This window comes from Squalius cephalus, assembly GCF_949319135.1.
Source record: "Squalius cephalus genome assembly, chromosome: 3".
Classification (NCBI taxonomy): Eukaryota; Metazoa; Chordata; class Actinopteri; order Cypriniformes; family Leuciscidae; genus Squalius; species Squalius cephalus.
In genome coordinates, this window is record NC_137124.1 from 26,106,475 (window position 1) to 26,125,801 (window position 19,327).

At 38.4% G+C, this 19,327-nt stretch overlaps 1 protein-coding gene across 2 annotated transcripts in view; it reads right to left on the reverse strand.

Annotated features, from left to right (window-relative positions):
- The window catches only part of tent4b (terminal nucleotidyltransferase 4B), a 32,261-nt gene that overhangs the window by 12,032 nt on the left and 902 nt on the right, over positions 1-19,327 (reverse strand). For both annotated transcript variants that reach the window (XM_079867993.1, XM_079867992.1), the window contains exon 2: positions 4,138-4,261. In XM_079867993.1, coding sequence (XP_079724119.1) covers positions 4,138-4,261 — 124 coding nt within the window. The remainder of the gene's footprint in view (positions 1-4,137; positions 4,262-19,327) is intronic.

Here is a 19,327-nt window from a genome sequence, read left to right on the forward strand (position 1 = left end):
TCTGTTGAGACAACATGCCTGGACACTCGTTCTAAGGGCACTCTGGCCCTGGTACTTGGAGCGTGCCCTGTTGCCATGCCCATCTCGGGACTCGATCGCGAAGCCAGTGCTGAAGTGAAGAGGTCTTATATGAAGCAGTCTGAGCGGCATGGCTGCCACTGTGGATGCCATATGCCCCAGGAGCCTCTGAAATAACTTCAGTAGAACTGCACTCTTGCCCTCGAATTTAAAATTCAGCAGTGACTGCGCGCACTCACTCGTAAGCTGCCCATACATGGTGACCAAGTCAATTTCCATACCGAGAAGAGAGATCCACTGCACGGGGGAGAGTTTGCTCTTTTCCCAGTTGACCCGAAGGCCCAGACGGGCGAGTCCAAAAACTGAACCAGCGGGGTCATGTGAACCACAGACGTACCCACGATGGGGCAGCAAGGTCGGAATGACTGGCCCAGACGTGGGAGGCGGAGCGTGAGGGGCCTTCCTGCGGCTACCTCTACCGGGGGGACCCCAGTGTACCCATTGGCCGCCGCCCCGTCGAGGGTAGAGAAGGCAGAAGAGGTCACTGAAAGATCATGGGAAGTCAAAGGAGACTTCCAGGACCTCATGACCTCTTCATGCACCTCCGGGAAGAAAGGTATTGGGGGCAGGTGCTGACAGGTGTCAGCACTCACCGCCCCCAAAAACCAATCGTCCAACCTTGAGCGCTCGGGACAGGGCGGAGGGTTCCACTCTAGCCCGATGCTCGTAGCTGCCCGGGAAAGCATGGCAGTCAACTCTGGATCAGACTCAGGCAAAGCTGGCACACCCGAAGGAGGCAGCACAGCCAAGCCTTTATCTCCAGAAGACTCTAGCCCACCTTGTGATACGGTGATAGACATAGTGTCGTCTTCTGGATCGCTGAATGAAATGCGAGGCCCGCCCGAAGACTGGCTGCGACATCATCCGGCAACCTCATGGGTTGCAATGTGCAAGAGGGGGGTGTGGTCTGAGGAGATCTAGACAAAACCTGTCTACCGCACCCAGAAATATACGGGCGAGTCATCTTTAAAAAGACGTGCCATGTGCAGCTCTTTTAGAGAGGAGAGAAAAAGCTCAACAGTGTGTTGAAGCGCCCAGGGAGAAACACACACACTGTTGGCAGATCACTGCACAGACCAGCAGCAGGTAATGTGATCTCGCTGGAACATGCCGTAACACCAACAGCACTGAAGAGTCGCTCGTCTCGTAGTAGTAGAACTCAGAAAGGCTTGCAGAGGAGTGAAGAATGCTCTTGGCTCTGAAGCAAAAACATAATGCAAGATTGCCGTGCAGCTCCTTTTATACCCACGCAGTGGGGCAGAGTTGCGCTATGCAAATTCCGCAGACCCATGGCATTGTTTTGCCATTGGCTCATTTTCTAGAACTCGAAGGTGATAGGCTTCTAAGCAAAACCCCCCATTTCGTCATTTACTGGCGTAACTCGTAGTGACTGACTGAAAGGGAACTGCAGTGAACCAAAGACGGTCTCAAAAACATGGTTTGAAATCGCTGGTGTTTCTGAGGTCACAAACTACCTGTGAGTGGAGGGGGGGGCTAATTAGCATATTCATAGAACCGTCTATACTAAATGAGGCAAGGGTTTAGAGTTACATTCAAGCTATTTTAAGGCATGAAGAATTTAAGGGAATTTTTTTTTTTAAATATGTAATTTTGGAGATCAAAGATGAGTTTTAAGTTAATTATTGACTACAGCAGGACTTTAAGACAATGTTAACAATTAATATTAGCAGTTGTAAGTCAGAATGTCCAGCACTATTGGTGACATGTTGGCTTTAGTTCAAACTGACAAAACAAGCACAGAAAATTTGACCCATGTCTTGTGACCCACATACTCCAATCAGACTCATCTATAATGATGACAGAATTTGGATGTATTTTTTTTTCTCATGCCTCCTACAAGAGACTAAAGTGTATGTATCATGTTGTGCACGTTGCCTGTTTAAGGGTTAAGGACAAGAATTCAACAACCTGTGTTTCATACACACTGGGACTTAATGACATGTATGTGGTTCAAAAATAGCAGGTTAAGCCTCTCCTTGCACAGTTAAATACTCAATCTTCTTACACAGACTTTTCACATCCTTTAGGTAATATTGAGAGGGTGATTGAGAATAACTGATATTTAGTACTAACCATTAGTAGCTGTTAGCCTGTGCACTCATATCAGCTTACAGGAGAAATTCACTTTTTATAAGATAGAATGTCTGATAATATGCATTCCCAAATTACACAAGCAACCAGACACTGGCACTGAGGAAAATATGCTAATTCTGTTTCCTTAATCTGTGCATGAAGACAAACACAGCACTGTGAGATCCAATATAAGCATGCCCCTAAAGAAATCAGTCATACTTTGACAAAATGCATGTCATAGCTACAAGTGCTTTGGTTACTTTTCTACCAATTTTCCCTCATATGGCTAAAAACATGCGATCTTATGTTATTACACAGATTATGTTGCCATGAAACATTACCCTGCACTCTAAGCTAAATATATAAAAACAGTTACAACCAGAAATAAAACTAGGCTTTTTTCAAAACACAAAGGTCAAATCAGACCGTTGAAAAGCTATGGATTATTTTTGAGCAAGCAAAAGACTTCTTCATATAGATACATTCATTTTTCAGTCCATTATCCATGCATTTTAAAAATACATTTTAGCAACAGAGGGTCCTGCCACTTCTGGAATGTGCTAAAGGGTCACTGTTGGCCCTTTAAATGCCCCCACTGGCCACTATTTATAATCATATTTATTTAGCATAACATAGGCTACTTCTTTTCATATTCCCTTGCATTGTATATAACATACCTGTACATACTGTCCATTGTCTATTTATATTGTGTTATTCACTTATTTTATTTGTATTATCCGTCTTATCACTGTCATTCTGTCTGTGCACTGGAAGCTTCTGTCACCAAGACAAATTCATTGTATGTGTAAACATACTTGGCAATAAAGCTCTTACTGATTCTGATTCTGTTGATTTAGCTTTGCTATTTTTTTAGCGGATTCTATACAGTTTAAATTTCCATGTCATGTGTCTTTTCTTTATTTTACATTTAACACCCATTAGGCATATTTCTTTCGCTGCTAGAAAACATTAAGAAGCTGTCTTTAAAACTCCAGCTGGCGTATTGACCTGACATAATCTAACTGAAAGAAAAAAGATGATTAAGCACCAACAGTGTTTGGGAGTAACTAGTTACATGTAACAGAGTTACGCAATTTAATTACAAAGTAAATGTAACTGTAATCATTTACAGGTACTGAGAAAAAAATTTGTAATTAAATTAGTTACTTATGAAAAGGTTAAAGATTACATCTGAATATTTTCTGTAAAAAGCTAGAATATGTTGAATATTAATTTGAATATTTGCCTGTTTTTGATTTGCACAATGCCTCTTGCCATTTAAAGGCCGTTTAGTAAAATGATGCTATTCTGATGCCTTTATTTGGTTCTCGTTTTAATTTGAAGCGCATCATGTCTGCCAATTACATCAATCCACATTGCCGCTGAAAGCTTTAGGCTACAACCTGTCTGAGAGTTGCCACCATGGTGAATGATAAAAATGCATTTCAGTGTTGGAAATTAGAAAAATAATCAAAAAGTAATCAAACATTTTTAAATAGGGTAACTTGTAATCTGTAACCCATGACATTTCCAAAGTAACCTTCCCAACACTGAGCACCAACAAATTCAATATGGCTGGACTAAACAATGCAAACTGTAAAAAAATTATATAAAGCAAAATCACTGTTAAATGGTGAACTGAGAAGATTATTTCTTATATTTCTGATGGGTTCCAGTCACAACTTAGAAATTACCCCAGGGCTTTATATTTAGACCTCTGCATGTCCATGACACCGGTGTAATAGTGAACTATCACAAGAATAAACCCACACATGGTGTTTGATATTTAAACGGTCAACTGGAAACTTGAAAGTAGGCAAGTGTTTATATTTATGTTCATATTAATGCATTCATGGCAGATACCATATTGATTGTGCCTAATTGTCCAAATATCCAGAATATGAATTACATAAATCTCAAGAAAACAATCAGTTTAACTAAAAGGTGTGTGTGAGTAACACAAACCTCGGCATTTGGCCACAAGTCCTTGATGACCCTCTGGATCCTGGCCACCACCTCCAGCCTCATGTGCTCCTCCTCTGGACGAGGAGAAATGTAATCATAAAAGTCCTTTATCTCTTCATGCAGCCTGGAGAGAAAGAAAAATAAAGTATTACATAATCTAGTTCCTCAAAGAGTGATTGCATTATTAGCAATAAAGTCATTTAATGTGTAACACAAATACTATATTAAAATGATTTAGCAGCACAGTACCAGGCGATGATAAATGATAAACCTGGTGTTTAATAAACCTGGTTTCTGATAACCTGAGCTGTTGTGAGTGTCATACAATAACAATAAAGAAAGAATAAGACATTACACAACCAACAGTATGCATACAAAGGTTTTTTGTTTCACTAGGTTAAATACACCTAAACTACTTCGGTGCCTATGCTCATTGTGAAATAAATGTACAATTTAAAATATACGTTTTCTATTTTAATATATTTTAAAATGTAATTTATTAATGACATAACTCAGGGTGACAGAAGAACAAAGAAACCAATTCACACCCTAGCTACAGGTTAGTAAATATTCAAAGACAGGTTATAACAGCAGGGAGAGCTAGTGAGGCTTCTGAGTCAGGAAGAGGGAGAGTGTAGCTACTATCCTGGTGACGCCTCTTTATTACACATCTCTAATAATCTGAACCAAGTTCATTTCAACCTGAATGCTTAAATGTAGTATTCTGACACAGAAACTACCCTGGAACGTTACCAAGATGGCAGAGTGAATTGACTTGCAGTAAGTGACTTGCTCTACGTGTGGCTTCTCCTAAGAACTGAAGTCTTTCCTCCTGAGGTTGAACATAGAATCTGTGTGGACACTGCAATTACACCTACACTAAATGAACGTTCTGCATTGGTTATTTCTGTATTTGCTAACTGCTAGAGTGGCCTAACATTAAATATACTGTTCTTTCACAATCCAGTAGGGCTGGGCGATATGGCAAAAATCTCGATATTTTTCAGAACGATTGACCGATTCACAATTTTTTTTTATTTATGTTTAACTAGTCAACTTAAAAACGTAACTACAATATTCAAGTAACATTCTCTTTATTAACAATCTGGTAAAAAAAAAAAAAAAAAGTGTTATATTCCAAGCGCACAACACCTGAAGTGATCAAAACGGTGTAAATGTAAAACAAATGACTTGTTTGTTAAATATGTTTGCAGAAAATATGAATGAAATATGGAGGCAAATATTGTACAAACTTATCTTAAACATAATATATACTCAGAAATAATATAAAAAATAAGAAAAGTTTTGCGTTTTAGAGGTCAGCCCAAAAAGTCAAGGCAAATCAAATTCAAAATGACAAAGTATAGCCTAACACAAGTAATAGGCTATTATTACAGCAAATGTTTTGTAAAAACATAACACCTTTCAGCCTGTCACATCAAGCAAACATGAAACAAACATATAGTAGTAGTTCTTTACAGTTTTTTTGCATTCCATTGCACAGCTTTTCAATTGTTTTTATGTATGGCGGACGTGTTTGGCTGTTACACTCGTGTCTCGCATCTTTTGCAGCATCTCCATGAAGTGAAACGGCATTGTAAAAACGAGGTGCTCAAGTAAAACAAAAAACAAACAAAAAAAAAACTCACGTTTTTATTTGTATAGCGCTTTTCACAATACACAACATTTCAAAGCAGGAGCAGAGCAGAAGCAGCAGTGCCACGATCGTTTCGGCGCTGAGTCTATTTTTGCTGCGCCGCTCACGCTGAATTAAAGTGACATGGCATTGATCATGGCCAAATACACCGCAGTTGAAAAGCGCATTGATGATATCTATTGTGTTTTAAACAGTCAATCAAATGACCTTCAGCAATTTAATAAGAAAACAAATGTCCAAAAACAAACTTTTTGCCCGAACTACAAAAACAAGTTTAAACAATTCATACTGCCATTTTAGCTTAAGTTACAGATTAATTTAATTATGTATGTGTAGCGTGAGTGGGTCCCACCCCCTGGAAAAATGAGGAATGAGTGTTTGTAGTCTCAACCCCTCTACAAAGATATGGGACTTCCTGCTTAGAATGACGCAAAGTGACGATTTTTACATCATTATAAGCAGGAACTGAAACACTGAAATCCGTATTTCTCCCATCTCAGGGGAAAATGAGGGAATAATGCACAACCATTAAAAATATGACTGGGTTTCTAACGATACAAAGCTTAATGCAAATGGGTGAAGTGCCCCTTTAAGAACTTTGCTGTTTGTTATTACAGACATTTATGAATTATCTTTAAGATGTTTATGATGGGTAATAGATTATGATTTGTAAATTAGATGTGTATCAGATATTTCAACAATCTAAATTATTTTGTAAAGTTTTTCTCTTTTGCAGATTGCTTTTCATGGAGATGAGTGCTAAATAATATGCACTAAATATGCAGATAATATGTAATAATAAATAATTCAGGTATCAATTACCTATCAATATTTATTTATTCAAAAAACTATACACACGAAAGACAAAACAAAAAAAGTACTTATTTGATCACAACCTCAAAAGCCTGTACACAAGCCACGGTTCAGCTCCGCACGACAAACACTGTCAGTGTGAAAGCAAAAACGGGCGTGTGCGTCTCCCACTCACCATACGCACTGCTTCTGCGCTGCCTCCGCTCTGCTAGCGCGTGCAGTGTGAAACCGGCGTAACGTTCTAAATTATGTATTTCAGAAATGTGCATATACAAAGTCACAGTTAGCGAAAAAGGTATTATTTTAAACAATGTATTAATTGTTTTCAACTCTTAATTTTCAACTCAATAATGCATTCTGTGTGAACAGCCGCTTAAGACTAGTGATGTGTTCTATGTTCATAGAGCACATCACACAAAAGCGGTTAATCAAGTTAATCATCATGTGGTCGCCTGCCGCCTGGTCGGATTATTTTCTTCTCTTATCTGTTATCATTGCACTATTGTCAACATGACTAATTGTAACATTTGCTAACATTTCTATTCAAAACCGTAATTTCTCAATTTAAAAATAATTAATAAAGAAAAAACGACCAGCCCTACAATCCAGTCTCTCTTCCACATTTGACACCAAGGTAATGTTAGTGGGCCACATTTAATTTGTTACATCTTTAGTGCAGAACAAGGTGTTCAGATAACCTTTTAATCCCAGCATCCCTTACGTTCAACTAGAGCTCCCAAACTAAATTTCTTACTCTAAAGAGTATGAGAATTAAAAGGCTTACGCAAGTCATCTGCCCAGACATTTAAGAAATGGACAACCATCATGCCCTGAAGAACAATTTGCACTCTGGGAATCCTAGGCATCTTATTACTTAAGAATAAGACTCACTCATCAAAAATGCTGGGAAAAAACTATGCACTGATTTCCATTTCAAATGAAAGAATCGGTTACATTTCTTAGTACCACCAGTCACCCAAGTTGCACAAACAAACAAGTCATGCAAAGCTTTGAGCATAAACACAAACAGAGACGCACACAAGTCTCTCGGGGTCCGATCGGTGTCTAAACGCATTTGTCTGATCGTGATGGTGAAACAAAACTGCATGAGAAAGTTCTGCCCTTGGCATGACGCTCTGCAGAGGCAGTCTGACAGCATTCATCAGATCTGGCCACCACTGCAACACGAATACACCCACTGCAGACGCACGCTGATGACTCCACAGACACAGCCGCCTCTCATATAGTGCGTAAAAACTCAATAGAGTTCTCTTTCGCGTCTTCTTGCACTTGAACGGACAAATGCACACAAAATTGTCAAAATATCCTTGAAAACGGAATCGGGTTTGTCTTGAGTAAAGATCGACCGATAAACGGTTTTACATATTTACGGCTTTAGCCTGTAGATTTTTGTTTGTGGTATTCAGCTGCAACGAAATGTTTTGCCAAAAGACTTAGGCTAAATGTGAATGATACCCAAGTTTTTTTTAGCTTATTCAAAACTAGGAATCAATAAGAATTGGAATCTATAAGCAGAATCGGAATTGAAATAGATAAAATTCAAACGATACTCAACCCTACCACTGGGTTTGTGTGTTTTGGGACAAAGAGTGGTTCAGGTTACTAGGGCTGCACACAACAAGATTTGTCTAGTTGACTAGTAGTCATTCGTCCAATCACTGCATTTGGTACGATGTCCTACCTGCCTGTCAACGTATGTATTTTCATACCTTGACATCGTTAAAATAGTCCAAGTGACTAAAGTGGCTCAACCTTAAGTTTATCAAGCGACGAGAATACTTTTTGTGCGCAAAAAAACAACTAAAATAGCGCTTCTGGGTTGTACTTCAGAACGTAGGCTCACTATTATAGTGAGCCTACGTTCTTCTGACGCACAACACAGAAGCGCTGCGCTGTTACACTATGTGAACTCACTCAACGGCCCACACAGAAGAAAATGAATAGTTGAATAAAGTTGTTATTTTTGTTTGTTTTTTGCGCACAAAAAGTATTCTCGTCGCTTGATAAACTTAAGGTTGAGCCACTCTAATCACTTGAACTATTTTAACAATGTCTTTACTAACTTTTCTGGGATGGCAGATATCGATTACATAGAAGCTTATGAAGGAGTGAGCCAGCCCTCAGATTTCATCAAAAATATCTTAATTTGTGTTCTGAAGATGAACGAAAGTCTTACAGGGTTGGAACAACATGAGGGTGAGTAATTACTGACAGGACTAACAAACCATTCTGGAGGACCATGTGCACCTAATGGTTCTAACATTCTACTCTGAAGGGGTTGCCTTGTATCGGCATGATAACGCACCAATACACATAGCAAGACTTGTGACAATGGTTTGATGAACATGAAAGTGAAGTTGAACACATCCCATGGCCTGCACAGTCACCAGATCTAAATATTTTTGAGACACTGTGGGGTATTTTGGTAGAGCAAAAGTAAAAAAAAAATTTTTCCTCCACCAGCATCACAGTGACCTGTCCACTGTTCTGGAAGAGGAATGGCTCAAAATCCCTCTGGCCAAAATCCCTTCTCTGGACATTACCAAGACTAATTGATGCTGTATTGGCCGCAAAGGGATACACCAGAGGTGCCCGCTCCTGCCGATCGACTGTCCTGCACAGTTCGTCTCCAACCCTAATCAAACACACCTGCCTTTAATTTTCAAGAGATCCTGAAGACCTTAATTGGTTGCTTCAGGTGTGTTTGATTAGGGTTGGAGATAAACTGTGCAGGACAGTCAATTGGCAGGAGCAGGATTGGGCACCCCTCCCTTGTACATGTACAATATAAGTTTTTTTATATTTGCTTGAAATCTTGCAATAAAAGTTAATTTTCAGGGCTCCAGACTACGACCAAAATTGTCGACATATGCAACAATTTTTTGAGAATGTGCGAGTTAAAATTTGACGTGGTCGTATTTGTGCGAGTGCATGGTCAAACTCAATCGGTGTCTGCCTACTTGCACTTGCATTAAAGATTTATCTAATCTGAAGTTCTGAAGTAATTTTAAAATAAAATTAAAATAGAAAATAATTAAAAATATTTATAGAATATTTTCCCATATAAACTTTTTAATTATTCAGTTTGGGTGAATGTATGTATGGTGCATTATAAAAAACTAAAGTAAACCAGCCAGAAAATATAATATATAAACTTTCTTTTAGTTATACCCTAATACACAGACAGGTAGCCTATCTTGCTACGTCTGCAGCTTCAGTGATGATATAGTGGTGAAAAGACAAAGTCAGACAATATTACAAAATTATCCCAAAATACATAGGCCTACAAACTTTCATAGAATCATTAAACAAGAACACACATTTCCATTTATAACAAATTAGTAGTAGATTTAGAATACACGTTTGTGGGTTTTTTAGGGGTGTGCCGATTTCAGAATTGGTGATGACGTTTATGACGCGAGTCAACGTCGTAATGGGGGGGGGGGCGTTGCGACGTTCGTCTGTTATAGGACAACTTAGTTTGAATAAATGAGGAGACACTGATTAGCTACTTGATCGCCTAAATTAAAAAACAAATTAATATTTGTGTAGTGTTCAATGTTGTTATCGATAGAGATACGCGGATGGGGTATTATTTCATCTACAACCGCATCACAAAACTCATCATCCGCACCAACGTTTTTTGCCCAAATTTCAAAGCCGCACCCGCCCGCCATCCGCTGATTGTTTTGCAGTCTATGGACGATGCAATGCTCTGCTGATGCGAGCCGCAAGAAAGCCCTTGTCTGTTCTAGAAAGGATGCAGCAAAGATAATGTATGAGGCATAGGCCTACGCTGAGTTTCATTCATTTACGATGAGATGTGCTCTAGTTCACAATGCAATGCGAGTGAACGCGGCGCACCGGCGCCTCCATGTCACGGTTATTATATTGTCTGCTATATTTTTTATTTATTAAATACATGCAATTGGTTGAGGAAACATTTATTAAAATTAAGATACAATTTGTGTCTTACAAAGATACAATGTCTGAAGATTTACAAAACAAAACTTCATTAAGTGGTAAAAACCATGTCTCCCGATATATTGCGCATCTTATGATCCTATCTTTTATTACAATTGTTTTTGAGCTAAAATGTAATATGCATCATATATACACACTGTATGTTTATTTTATCAAACATGTTTGGGGCCAGTCAAGGGGTAATTAAACTCCACGATCAGTTATCGGTAATGATACGTTGTTTATTATTGCAAATGTTTATTGCTAATGTTTATTATTGCAAATGTTTTTCATTTGTTTAATAAATCTCATAATGATGGCACATCACTATATCATAGTCATAGCTTGATATATATCTCATATCTCAATATCTCAAATGATTGGCGGTCGGTCAGGGGGTACTTGGCAAAGAATCAAATACAGTTGGAAACGACGTAGACCATTAATAACACAGACTGTTAACAATTGTTTTTAATTAGTATTTAAACATTCTCTATGATAAAAAATGTTTGTAAAAAATATTTTAATAACGGTTGTATATATTTTAATAACGATTTTTTTGGCGGTTATAGAGTTCTAATGACGGTGTTCAACTATAACCGTCGGTCTCACGGTTATATACTAACCGTCACACCCCTAGTGTTTATATGCATTTCAGGCTTATTCAAAGTTCATCTGAGTATATATTTGCATATGGGTGTGTGCTTGCAAAGCGTGTTTTGTTTCATCATGGCTAGATAGAAGTGTGAGTTTCACTTCTGTGGAAAAAAAAACACACAAGTACAGTCTAACAACAGAACTGAGAGCAAGAATGGAAAACACAGGGCCTGAATGAGCTCTTGATCTCAACATATCAGCTTTAAAAACAGTTACAAAACACAAATGGACAAAAGTTAGCAGAAGCTGACAAACCAAGACTGATCAAATCTAAAACAAATGAAGAGTTGAACATTTTTAAAGCACTCAATCCAAATGCAGTAAAATAATTCTCAGCAGGCTGTTTCACAGTTCGAAAAGCACATTTGACCACAGAGTCGTCCACCCTGGTTGTGGGAAGCAGATTACACACAGAGTCTGAGTTTCGTTTCACAGAATAAGCTGTTCAGATCAGTTTCAATTCTCCACTGCAGCCTGTTGTGTCCTCCAATAGAGCACAAGCAGCGTGTAGTTTACTCTTGGTACTGTCAGCCAATCAGAGAGCAGACTCTGTCACTATAGGAAACCCTTCATGCAACACAAAACAGAATTTTCACTGCTGACTCACACGACACACATTCTGAGATCACACAATCATCCTCATTTGCTTTTAAGAGGAAATATATTTTAAAAGCCCCAATAAAATCTCTTTGCTGACAGCAAAAACCTTAAGGTTCATTTAAAAATTAACTGATCCAAATGTTTGCAAAGTTGGCATGACAATTTTCTAAATGCATGTTTACTGACATAAATGTGAACACTTCTGTCCAGAGGTTTCATTTCTTTAAAATACTTTCTTTTGTGTGTGTACCCCATAACTGGACCTTCCAATGAAAACGACAGACTTCTGTCCACTAACGTATGCCGGAATTCAATTATTTAGTCTGCTTTAACTCCGCCCCTTTAAGCTCACATTCATCTCCTTTAATTTTGAGTCCAAAGCCCACATATCAACATTCAATCAACAACCTGCACAAAGAACTAAATGCCCGGACTACATTGTTTTCCATTAATCCATTACACTCTGATGTAGGTTGCAATATGGAACAAAAGATCCTTCTCTACTTCTGTTTTATTGCGACTTCAACAAACAATGAACAGTGTTAATTTATACATATTTCACCAGAAAAGGAAGTTGTACCCATATGTTTTTGGAGTGACAAAGACTCTCTATGGTAAAATAAGACTTGTCAGTGTCATGTTGGTGATGATTGAAATCACTTTTTTGGTAATCTGTGGGCTTAGATCAAGACTGCTGTTATTAGTCTTTTCTTTCTGGATGTCACCTCCAGAAGTTCTCAGGGCCTGAAATTCATGTCTAAAAATGGGGGAATTCCCCGGTTAGGGTGGGGGTAGCACACGTGGCACAAACGCATGACACAATCAGATGCAATACTATTGGCAAATTATTTATTACAAAACTGACCTTTGACAATTACTTAAACAGGTAGTTAAGAGCACAGATAATCATACAAATACCGTTCAAAAGTTTTTGGAACGAAATTAGGCCCACCTCTTTTATTCAGCAAAAGACAACTACAGCCTTGGTGGGACAACTTTTGAACAATAGTGTATAAAAATGAGTAGCTTAAAATTGGAAGAAAAAAGCATTGTGAGGTATAATGAGGGTAGATTATAATCCATGTAATGAATATACTCATGAACATGTAACCAAACTAGAGATCGACCAATGTTAATTATATTTAAATGCAGAAATAAATAAGCTAAATATTGTTTCCCCTTTTTAACACAAACTAAAAATTATTTATACAACAATAAAAAAGGCCACATGCATTTTTGTAGCTGTAGTCTTATCAACACTGTACACTGCGAACAAGGCACATCCCATGTTTTGAACTGTAATGAAAGCATTTTAGTTGTGAAGCCCATTTGATATAGTAAAAATGTGTTGAACCAGGGCCAAAAATTAACAAATGCGAGTAAAAATCGGCGTAGGAGAGTATATGAAATGGTGTCACCGACCAGCTGGCCGGTAACATTTTTAGGAATTCTAACAATGAACGTGAACAATGGGACCGCGACCGGCGCTCGGGACAGCTGATGGGCCAGCGCTTCATCTTCATGGAAGTTTAAGCCTTGACAAAAAGACGTGAAAGGAAGCTCATTTCGTTACTCGAAAGCCCAGTAGGCCGAGTCATAATACTAATACAGTGCGCGAATACTAAGCTGACCTCTCTTTCACGTCCTCTTGCACTTGAACGGACAAATTTACACAAAATTATGTAAAAAAAATAGCGAGTATCCTAGTAAACAGTCACGTCTTAAGTGTACGTAAACAGTTGAGAAGGTAAATGTATATGTGTATTAGTATATTAGATTTGTGCATTCACTCTTAAAGTGACAGCAGCCTAATAATCCTGCTGCTGTTTGTGTTTTTAATGTTAATCAAACAACAAAGGACATAGAAAACAAATCACTCACTGCTCTTGACTGAATAACTTTTGCAACTTTAATAAGGATTAATTAATAAGCACGTTTAATTCATACAGTGAAGAAGACTATGCAGTGTTATTTTACATTTGCTTGCTTTATTAAATTTCTGTACCTGAAAACTACTGTTAGACCCACCCTGAAAAACCTGAAAAGCACTGTTTATTCATTTGTATCTTTGTTCTATTGTATTTATTTGTGCTTTTGCTTGTAATTTGATTATTTGTTCTTATTTTAATACTGACTGTTTACTTGTCTTTAATAATGTTGGTAGTTTTAGCTGTAAAATTATAAAATTGGAATAGAGAATTGTTCATTTTCACTTTGGAAAAAGTTAGTTTTAGACCCTGTTTTGAACCCTTAATTGTTAAATACAGTGCTGTACATATGCTGTACAAACTAGACCAAAAGTCCGGCTCATTATTTTGAGCCAAGGGGATATTTTTAACCAACAAGTATATTTTTAATTCAGCAGCCTATCTTTAACAGAAGTTCAACAAACGTGGAAGGAGAGCACACGTCTTGCGACATACCTGACCCACTTTTAGAAATGACTAAATTCACCCACCCTTTACAAACCTTTGATGAGTTTTGCATTACGCTTCTGCACTGCATTACGAAGGAAAACAATTTGCTTGGTCATGTAATAGCGAGCAGAATCCTCTGGCAAACAAACGTTAAATCAGTAAGCGGTAATCCCAAGTACTAGTGCTCACTAGGGGTGGGTGATATACCAGTAGACATGATAAACTGGTAGAAATTTGTCAACCGGTAGAGATTTTAGACTAATGTCTCTATCCCGGTTATGCTTCACGGTCACAAAAACGTATCGTTTGCATGCATTTTTAAGTATGTGGTTTAAAAAAGCTTTGTAAAGCTATTTGAGCATCAGAAACAACATGTAGGCTATGGGCCAGTTCATGTCAGATTTTGTTGCTGATTTTAAACCATTGAAGCACAGTAAGCAGAGAAAGACAACTCATTTCACTATATTTCACTAGACAGTTTCTCTGAAGAAAAACACAAATATTGGATCCGTGAAGTCGTTCTTAAAGTAGGGATGCATGATATATCGCCACCATATCCGTATCGGCCGATATATGTTCAATTTTAATTTATCGTTATTAAAACCCCAGATTGTTTGTATGGCCATGTAATAACTCTACAAGTTATAGGCTAACTGGATAAGTACCTCACCAAAATGTGTTACCTTTCACATTTCTATTTTGAGGTCATGTCAACTTGACCAATTTGAGACTGAGAACCAAACAAACAGCGCTTCATTCTGAAAGGGTTCTTTGAGGGTGCAGATGCCAAACATTGCCTTATTTTGACTGAAGCTCCATGTTGAACTCTCATCTAGATGTGTATTTGACACTGTTCTGTGATGAATCAGTAACATTCAAGCAATTACATAAGTTCAAAGTGTACCCACCCAACTCTGACTCAGGTCTGACCAAAACCTCCCTGGTACATTCAATGGGGCAAAGCATAAACAAGTGTCCATTTCATGTTGCTAGGCAGAGCATGGCCTGCTGTCAGTTGAGCATGTAAAGTCAGTCTGTTGCTTTGCAGCCTCAATGCTTAGCAGACCATGACAAACCACATTCAAACTAAACCTGATCACACGTTAAACGCAATCAGTCATTCGATATGTGCTAACAGCTCAGTTCCTCGCCCACTGCAGCAGGTAAGCATTTGATCTGGCATGATTAAAACGAATAAAAGTTTACCAACAGCCAAGCTTTTAAGTTTCAAATGTCAATGCAGATTCCAAACATTCTGCCACTGGTCTAAAAACAAGAGCAACACATTCTGACATCATCCCGTTCATTTCGACCACCCTGGGAAAGTGCCCTTGTGACGAGGGTGAATTCTTGCTGAGTGGTCTAATCGTGTGTGAGGGTGTCTGGGACAGTCATTCCTCTAGCACATGACACTACAGATATAAAAAGATGGTGCATTCCTATTACTTATGAATCTGCAACGCGCAAAATGGCGGAATACGCCCCACCTTCTAAATAAATGAGCCAATCGCTGATTGGTAAAGTCATTGCGTCAATGTAGTTGCTGTTAAAAGCTCCGGTTCCCATAGTAACCAGAGACTCCTGCTTAGGACTGCACGTGTGCATTAGTTGGTCTGGCCTGAAAATTAAGCTTTGTAAAGCTATTTGAGCATCAGAAACAACATGTAGGCTATGGGCCAGTTCATGTCAGATTTTGTTGCTGATTTAAAATGTTATTTAATCGTGATTTCGGCAAGCAGTTTTTGAGATCTCAGGAGAAACCCGTTCAAAAAGATAATACTGGATGCACGAAATAGATGCCAGGAGGCATTGCAAATAAGGCCGCTGAGTGAACAGACTTTCCTTGAAAGGGACTTTGATGACACTCTCACAACTCCAAATCCTGCTACTAGAGACAGAATCAGTAAAAGACTGAAAGCCTCTCAGGGAAACCCCATGTGTTGCACTAAAGGATGGTTTTCCATTACATTTAGGCCCCTTCAACCAACTTGCAATGCCTCCCTCATGCCCCATGGTAACGGGTTAAACTAATGACAGAGATAGATGAATATGTCTGAACTCAACTGCACATAACAGAGCTAAAAATAGGAAAAGCATCAGCCAGAAGGAACCTTGCTTAAGGTTTAATGAATACAACAAGCTACTATATTACAAAAACCTGCATGCAGTGATAAACCTCTGAGAATCCTTATGAGAAAATTATATAATTCCCAATTCTTTAAAGTTTCGACAAGATCAACAACTATTCAAAGACATGAAGTCAGACCACCATCTGTTTAGCAACACCTACTGAATACAAATCAGCGTCTTTGTCAAAAAACAAAACAAAAAAAAACATATAATTTGCATTGATTCGGTGCTCTTCAAGAAGAGACCAGTGCACTGAATTCATCCTTCACTTATTTAAAAAAACATACAGAAGACCCACCATAAAAATTCAGCAGCACAAATGAGCATGGAGAGAGGATTTCCCTCTCCTCTCACTGCAGCATAGCTGTCAGGCAGATGAAGGGATCGCAGCGCACTCCGATTGGCCAGAAGCACTGTGACATCACAGAGACGGGATCGTGTGTCAGCTGGGAGGGGGAGCATTTGTTTTGGGTAGAGCAGGGAAGGAACTTACTCAACACACAGAGAATATAAACACAGAAAGATCTCTCCCATAAACCATCTGTCTCTCTTCTCACACCTCCGAACACAACAGCGAATAGGATTATAGTGGGAAAATAGCCTCCAACTAAGACATACACAAAAATATTTCTATGATGTAGGTTAGAAATATTCTGTGCTGTAGGAAGGAAGCACATTTCACATCCTGGTTTTCTAAAAACCACAACAAATGATCCCTCTACATAACAAGATTAAAATCTTTAAGGCATCTCAGACATGCTCTCCAAATACGAAACTGTAGTGTGAGCCGATCTGCGTGTGAATCTGTACATTGACACGTGTACGTCTATAAGACGGAGTTCATTCATCTGAAGAACAGTGAAGAAGGAATCAGGTGGGAAGGTCTATAAGGTGAACTCTAGAATATTAATCACAGAGGAATGCACTTATGCGAACACTATATAAATGTGGATAAGGCTTGTCAGCTGTACTTTGCTCTTGGCTCCACAAGCTGCATCACAAAGCAGGGCCATCTGCATTTAAAAAAAAAAAAACCTACCAAACCACCACCACACCTAATTCTAATACCAAACCACTACACAAACCAGAAAACACAATCCAGCACTACTCCCACATGCTTCGTTCATACAGTTTGACAATTGACCTCTCTGGCACACTGGAAGATGTGCTTATGGACATTTAATGCCCTTAATAAAGGACTGCCATTAAAACCTAATTTAATGTTTTTTTTTGGTTCAGGGAAAATGTGGTTTGAGAGCATGATGCTGATTTTCTTTTAATCAGTCCGTACAGGGATAGTTCACCAAAATAAGAGTTCCATCATCATTTACTTTCATTCATCTTCAGAACACAAATGAAGACATTTTAAATGTTCTCACATCATTATTGTCCATCCATTCAAAGTTCAAAATGTTCAAAGTAAATCCATATGTTAAGCAATCCAGAATGCTTGCCTGATACACGAGAACAACCTCATTAGTGCTCTATGTAGTGCGCTGATCAAGGTTTATATATGAATAAAGCCTAAATGAAATGTTCATCAAAGTGATCGTGTTGTGTTCAATTCATATAGACTACTTTTATGATGTCTTTTCGCACTTTTTGAAGAGTGAAAAATGTGGTTACATGGATAATTGTGGATGGACAAAAACAATGAGAGAATTAAAAATATGTTCATTTGTGTTCCAAAGATGAACAGAAGACTAACGGGTTTGAAACGACATGAGGGCAAGTGATGACAGAATTTTCATTTTTGGGTGAACTACACTTTTGAAGCCGTTTAATTCATATCAAAAACAGTTGCAGCAACCTTAACAATGACAGCTATAAAAACATGGAAAGAAGCCTGTCATCATGATGACTTATGATCTTTGAGTAACCAGAGTGTGAAGTGCAGGCAAGGTGTAGATTATTGACCGACTGAGTGACTGGGAGGAAGATAACAATTAATAGAGGCGGAACATACAGCAACTCTATGTAATTCATACAGTAATTTACAGTACAGTACTGGAGTTTTCCATTTGGGATTGGTCTCATTTAATAAAGTCCTGCAAGCAAGGGAAAAGATCCACCGAGATATATAACAGTCCATGTAATTCTTCAACTTCTAGTTTAGACATTTTAGGTCTATTCTTCTATAAATCACATTAAATTATCATTTATTCACACAAACATTTACCATGGCAACAACTGTTTCCAAAACACCAAATGTTTTACAACTGAAAAACATATCTAATCATGGGATCTCCTTCAAACTGTGTACGATGTAAAACTGACACAAAGTAACCAGAGTTTTATTTTAGCAACAACTGTAGTAACGATGGCATTATGACAGAAACCATGCATTTATGTAGGCTTGTGACAAACCGTCAAGCAGCATATAAGGGGATAGTTTATCCAAAAATGATCATTTAATCATCCTTATGTATGTCACTTTTCTGCGGAACATAAGAGAAGATATTTTGAGAACTGTCTCAGTGTTTGTTCCACAGAAGAAATAGGCCTAGCCTACAGATGTTTAAAAAGACCAAAAAATGTGATTAAATAATGACAGAAGTTTCGTTTTTCGGTGAACTCTCTCTTTAAGACTAAGTTGACTTTGAGAGAGTTTGTGCTACTCGTAATTTTACAAGTATTCGGGCACAAGAGTAAGAGGACCGTCAAGGGAGCAGCTGACAAGCCAGCGCAGGTCATTTAAATGGAAGGGTTGCGAGGAGGATACTCTAGACATGCCAAATATGGAGAAGAAACGGCTCGGATGTCAAACCACTGGTAAACCTGCGAGAACCTGATAGTTATTTTTGTAAATGAACGGTCGCAGGTCCAACATCGACCTGCTATAGCCTTTTAAATCAGGTCATGACATGTTTAAGGTGTACTGAACACCCCTCGGTTTAGTGTCAAACGTGTAGGCCAGCTCCTGAATCCGAGC